The sequence below is a fragment of the Microtus ochrogaster genome, unplaced genomic scaffold, assembly GCF_000317375.1.
Source record: "Microtus ochrogaster isolate Prairie Vole_2 unplaced genomic scaffold, MicOch1.0 UNK27, whole genome shotgun sequence".
Lineage (NCBI taxonomy): Eukaryota > Metazoa > Chordata > Mammalia > Rodentia > Cricetidae > Microtus > Microtus ochrogaster.
In genome coordinates, this window is record NW_004949125.1 from 467,562 (window position 1) to 473,870 (window position 6,309).

At 54.0% G+C, this 6,309-nt stretch overlaps 1 protein-coding gene across 3 annotated transcripts in view; it reads left to right on the plus strand.

The window, feature by feature from the left end:
- Positions 1–6,309, plus strand: part of Amz1 (archaelysin family metallopeptidase 1) — a 29,462-nt gene that overhangs the window by 11,488 nt on the left and 11,665 nt on the right. The window contains exons 3-5 of one of the 3 annotated variants that reach the window (XM_026789702.1): positions 416–704; positions 2,354–2,483; positions 5,692–6,212. In XM_026789702.1, the coding sequence (XP_026645503.1) occupies positions 5,909–6,212 (304 nt within the window). In that variant the 5' untranslated portion in view covers positions 416–704; positions 2,354–2,483; positions 5,692–5,908. The remainder of the gene's footprint in view (positions 1–415; positions 705–2,353; positions 2,484–5,691; positions 6,213–6,309) is intronic. The other 2 variants (XM_026789701.1, XM_005367987.3) reach the window with 2 other exon arrangements.

The window sequence follows — 6,309 nt, forward strand, 5'->3', positions numbered from 1 at the left end:
CCCTAGGGAGGACTCATGGGTGTGATGGTGTACCCTGCAACCCTAGGGAGGACTCATGGGTGTGATGGTGTACTTTGCAACCCTGGGGAGGACTCGGGAGGTAGAGGCAGGAGGGTCAGAGTTGGAGGTCATCTTTGATTACATAGTTATAGGAGTTACAGGCATGCACTGCTACATGTGATTTATGCTGTGCTGTGCTTCAAACCTAGAACCTTGTAGACAGGCAGGCATTCTTTTTTGGGGCTTTTTCTTTTCTTTTTTTTTTCTTTTCTTGTGTGTTTGTTTGGTTTTGGCTTGAGACAGCTTCTCACTATATATAGCCCAGATTGGCTTGGAGCCTTCAATCCCTCTGCCTCAGGGTCAGTTTTAGGACGCCCTCCCCGCACCCCGGTTGTCTTTTACTCTGGTGTCTTAGGCTGGCCTGGGCTGTGCCACCTTCTCCTCAGGTTCTGAGAAGAGCTCCGAAGCACACAGTTGCTGGGAGTGTCAGTGGCCCACGTGCTCCGGAGCAGACAAGACATCAGAAGTCTGAGCGCCACTGGGGAGGGTGTGGCACCGTTTCCTACTGCCCTCCTCTCACACTTTCCACCGGATCCAGCTTCAGTCCCTGACTCGCTTGCTGACGTCACACCAGGACCGGTTTGGTCCCCGTGGCCTCACACCAAGCTGCTCAGGGGCAGCTCCGGAGAGCACTCGATTGCGAGGTAGGGCACGCGCTGAGAGCAGCCCCAGGCGCCAGGACCTGGCGGGGCCCTGATGTCCGGGGTGGGTGCTGGTGGTGCTGCAGAGTCGGGGTTCCAACCAGCACAAGCCAGGGGGGCGTCCGGGTGGTGGCGGCTTGTCCCTGTGCCGGGGACCGCGGGATGCACAGGGTGGACTTGGATAGAGGTTTCGGTGAGCTCCAGGGACCGGGATTTGATACATGTCACGCGCGCTGATGTTCAGGTTCCAGAGAGGAGCAGGGTCTCCGAGGAGCAGGGTGCCAAATCCCCGCCAGCAGCTCCCCAGGCCAAACAGCCATGACATCTTCAGATGGGGGGCGATCAGGCTATGGGAAAGCTCCCAAAGGAAGGCATTTCCCAGCAAGGACAGGCTGACTGTTGTAGGATGTCCCCAGGCAAAGACTCTTGCTACTCGGGCTGCTCCTCAGCCTGTGTCTGGGAGGGATGTGGGTAATGTCCAAGCTCCAGGAAGGTAGGGCTACCTGTCAATCCAAAGAGCTGATGCCCGGAGATTCCGAACTTGCACAAAAGCTTAGACACGTGAACCTTTCACTGCCTGGAAAGGAACTGGTTTTGGATCTGGGGTCACTAGGGAGAGTGGGGTCTGCGCGGGAGAGTCCTCCCCAGCGTCTAAGCCCTGTTTCCCCTCTCCAAACGTGCCTTGCGTTTCCTTCTCCCTGGGGCTGCTTAAAGCTGCCTTGAAGACTTGGCCCTTAGTAAACAAACGGCTGCAGCTGCTGGGCGTTTTTTGTAGTCTCTGAAAAACAAGGAACAGACGGTGCTTCTTGTCCGAAGGGCAGGCATCTGCTGGATGTGGTGAGGCAAGCCTGTAGTTCTAGCTATTGGGAGGCTGAGGCAGGAGGATTGCTGTGAATTCGAGGCTAGCCCGAGCTACGTGATAAATCTCTGTCTCAAAATAAAACTGTAAGTAAGAGAGGTGAGTAAGTGTGCTGGAGTTGGGTGACCTGTTCTTGGTCACCTCAGCTGCTTCTCTGGGGACATGCATGCTGTCCCCGGCTTTGAGCAATACAGGACAGAGAAGGAGGCACCTCACAGGTGAATCTAGGTTTAGCAGCAGGGGAGAGAAGCCATTTCTTCAGAGAGGGTGATACCTGTCCCCTTATCACCAGATAGCCTTTCTCAAGGACAGTGGTTCTCAACCTTCCTCATGTTGCCACCCTTTAATACAGTTCCTCATAACTATTTTGCTGCTGCATCGAGGGGTAATTTTACTACTGTTATGGATAGTAATGCAATATCTGATATGTGATCCAGGGGGTCGCAACCCACAGGTTGAGAACCACCAGTCTAGAACCTCATTACCAAGCAGGGGAGTCCATGACTTGGATACCAGAAGGCCCTCCTGCCTCTCCCTGGGACCCATGACCATCATGAGTTTCCCTATCTGAAAGGCAGTATCTCTAGCTCTTTGAGGTCTCATGGCTTGCGGGACAAGGACAGCCACTGTCATGATGATTAGCAGGGGATAGCGACAGACCATGACAGACACAGAGGACAGCTCCGGGCCATCTTGGACGTGCTATTCTGAGGAGGATTTGGCATGGCTGAAAAGATGGGTGGGAGGGGTGGGGTGGCCCCTCAGCTTTTTCTGTGGCTCTTTCGGCTGCTAGGACCACTTCCTCCTGTCTCTTCAGTCTCTATGTGAAGTGTGTGGTCTTGAGAAGACTTGACATACAAGACAGAAAACCTGAGACAGTGGCCAAGAGTGAGGATATGGGCACCTTCTAAGAACCCCAGAAGGTAAATATGGCCACAAGGGCTGTTTGAGAGGAAATGCTGTCTGTGCAGACATCCGGGCTACCAGACCCCAGAGAAAGACATGAGACGGTACAGCGAGTCTTGCTTACTCTGGAGCCCAACTCAGACCCAGTCAAACCAGCTTCCCGTCCCCGCTGGAAGGTGGTTTCTTTGGTCCTCAACAACACCACCCTCTTTTCCCATCATGCTCCGATGCCATTTGTGTTCCTACTTGTTGGTCTTGCTTTTCTTTTTTGTTTTTGTGAGATAGGGTCTTGCTATATAGCCCTAGGCTGGCCTCAAATTCATAGCGATCCTCCTGCCTCAGCCACCCAAGTATTGGGTTTGCAGGCGTGACATTTAGCATCCATCCAGTGTCGTCTGGAGCTGGCATGTGTCCTGTTCCTCCAAGCCCTGGGTTCAGGGGTGGGCTGCCCACGGCACTCCACATGGAGCAGACGCATGGAGTGATGTTCTGGTTTGCCTTCCTCCCGTCAAGGCGCACTGAGCATGTGTGTGGGTACGTGAGCAGCCCTCCTGAGGAGGATGCAGAGGACAGTCCTTAAACAGCTGAGACCGGGATGAACAGGCTGAGGCAGGGGATCTTAATCCAGGTGTGCCTGGGCCACATAGTGAAACCCTGTCTCAGACGACAAACGCTCCTCATTTCCCGCGGCTTTGCCTGAGTGGGAGTGTTTGGCGGCAGTGAAGCCCCTGATTGGTACGGGTGGTGTAGGCGGGGAGTTGCATGCTCACAGGGAAAACCCTATGGGTAGGAGAGGGAACTAAATGATAGTCAGTATTCAAGCAAGCTGTGCAACCCTAGACAATTGGCTTTGCCTTTCTGAGCCTCAGTTTATTTGGCAATAAGATAGGTGAATATTGATAATCGCACTTTAAGCTTGTCATACAGGTCAGATGAAATGCTGTATTAAAAATGGTCTTGGGCGGGGAAGATAGCTCATTGGGTATTAGACCCCCAGAAGAACACATCTGTAACCAGAGTACTATTGTGGGGAGTGGAGACAGGAGGATCCTCAGAGCTCACTGGACAGCTAGTTTAGCTGAACTGGTGAGCCTTAGGTTAAGGGGGAGACCCTGCCTCAAAAAATAACATGGACCATGATTGAGGAGGACACCTGATATTGACTTCTGACCTCCATGTGTATACACACACACACACACACACACACACACACACACACACACACACACACACCTAACTCACACGAAGTGATCCGAAGGGATTTTCTTTTTCTTTCTTTTAAAATTTTTTCTGAGACAGAAGTTTCTCTGTGTAGCCCTGGACGTCCTGAAATTCACTCTGCAGACCAAGCTAAGCTGGCCTGGAACGCAGAGATCCACCTGCCTCTGCCTCCTGAGTGCTGTAATTAAAGGTGTGCGTTACCATCTAGATCCTGAGAATTTTCAAAATGTCAGATGAGGTAGACAAGATGTTGATCAGAGTGGTTCAGGTCGTCTGTGACCATGGCCTCCCTTCTTTTCTCCTCTTCAGGAAGCTGTGAGGTGGACTCTCAAGGGCTACTCCAGATTAAATAACATATAGACCATTTCAAGTTATTGAAAGGATGATGCTGAGATCAGGGCTGTGGCTCAGTGGTAGAGCCCCTGCCTAGAATCCCCCAGAGAGGGGCTGGGGTGTGGCTCAGTGGTAGAGCCCCTGCCTAGAATCCCCCAGAGAGGGGCTGGGGTGTGGCTCAGTGGTAGAGCACCTGCCTAGAATCCCCCAGAGAGGGGCTGGGGTGTGGCTCAGTGGTAGAGCACCTGCCTAGAATCCCCAAGTGAGGGGGTTATGGGTATGGCTCAGGGATAGGTTTTACCTAGCCTACATTAGGTCACATGTTCTGTCTCTAGCACAGAAAGAGAGAGAGAGGAAAGGAGGGAGGGAGGGAAGGAGGGAGGGAGGGAGGGAAGAAGAAGGAAGGAAGGAAGGAAGGAAGGAAGGAAGGAAGGAAGGAAGGAAGGATGAAGTAGGTACAACCTTGAGGGGTAATTAGAGGCACAGCTCCTGGCTGAGGCTTGGGTGTTATGTGTGTGAGCAGGTCTGGGGCAGAGCAGGGAGCCTAAGTAGGTGGTGTGATTGGCATCCGGACACAAAAATAGGTTGATGAGACGTGTGAAGAGTCAGGTGCTTAGCAGCTGCAGGCCTCCAGGGCTGCGTCCCTCCTCCCCTCTGGGAGCTGACCGTGCTGGGGCAGGGAAGGGAGGCCAGCAGCACCTGCCCTTTGTTCCTGCCTGAGCAGACCCCTCTGAGATGCGAAAAAAATCCCAAAGTAACCTGTTGCTGGAGCCAAGCAGCACCCACGTGCCCATCTTCACTCCCAGGGCGGGCTCTGGTTGACAGTGACTCCCACCGCTTGCAACCCCACTGCCTGTCCACCCAGCTGCTTGCCTCCAGTTACAATTTGCCGTGTCAGGCTTGCACGCTGACTCTTGACTGTTAGGTCTGTGTCTTAGAGCCTTGTTAATAGCCTAGAAACCAGGGCCTGGGAGAAGTCCAGCTGCCTTTCTCCCCAGAGGACAGCCCCTAGGTGCACAAAGAGCTCTTGAAACGAAGAAGCCTATGGTTTGGCGGGAGGGTGTGGGCGCCTCCCTGAGGGAGCAGGGTGCAGTTTTGTGATTGTAAGGTGGGGGGGACAGCCTCTGGCTTTTCTGAAGGAGCCCTCCTAGCCTTGAGGGGAGAGGCTTCCTTTATAAGCATGCCTCTCATTTCTGATGGATTACAGCAGAGTTGGGGTCCTGTGGAAATAGACCTCTGTCAGGAAATAGGGCGCCTCCGTGCTCAGTTCTGGCACGGAGAGCTGACTCAGTGGGTAGAGCACTTGCCACATAGGCATGGGCATCTGAGTTTGGATTCCCCAACACCCATGTGAAAAACTGAGCTGGCATATCTGTGGGCTGCAGCCCTCCAGCCTGGCTGAATTTCTAAGCTACAGGTTCAGTCAGTGAGAGACTCTTTTGCCAAAAGTAAGGTGGAGAGTGATAGACTTGACATCAACCTCTGGCCTCCACAGTCGTGCACGCACCAGCGCGCATGCGTGCATCCCTTCTGACAGGGCTAGGGGAATGCTACCTCCTAGCGGTAAACAGCATCGTTCTGACGCCAGTTCACAGAAAACCGCCTGTGGTCTGAGAGACAGGTACGTGTGATCAAGAACAATGACCGTGGTGCCTTGTGTGTCCTCTGCAGGGTGTCGCGGGCTTCTGCTCACCTTGCTGAGACATTCCAGCACAAGGCAGAAGGGAGCCACACTGTCTTTCAGTCCAGTCTATCTATCTCCTGGGAGCCCTGAGCAGCTACTCTGTCAGCCCGAGGGAAGGTTCTAGAAGAGACCGTGGCTGTCCCCTGGGAGATTCATGGGCCAGAAAAGGAGCCTCAAGGAGTGGCCAGGGGCCACACACACACCATGCTGCAGTGCAGACCACCCCAGGAGTTCAGCTTCGGGCCCCGGGCCCTGAAGGATGCCCTGATCTCCTGCGATCTGGCCCTGCAGCAGCTTTACACCTCAGCCTTCTCCCCATCGGAGAGGCTTTTCCTGTCTGAGGCCTACAACCCTCACCGGACCCTCTTCAGCACACTGCTCATCCACTCGGCCTTTGACTGGCTCCTGAGTCGCCCAGAGGCCCCTGAGGATTTCGAGACCTTCCATGCTTCCCTGCAACTCCGGAAGCAGAGCCTGGCCCGGAAACACATTTACCTGCAGCCCATAGGTATGAGAGCTGTCTGGAGCCATCAGTACTCCTGGGAGGGGGTATGTGGCTCAGTGGTAGAGCACCTGCCTAGAATCCCCCAGTGAGGGGCTGGGGT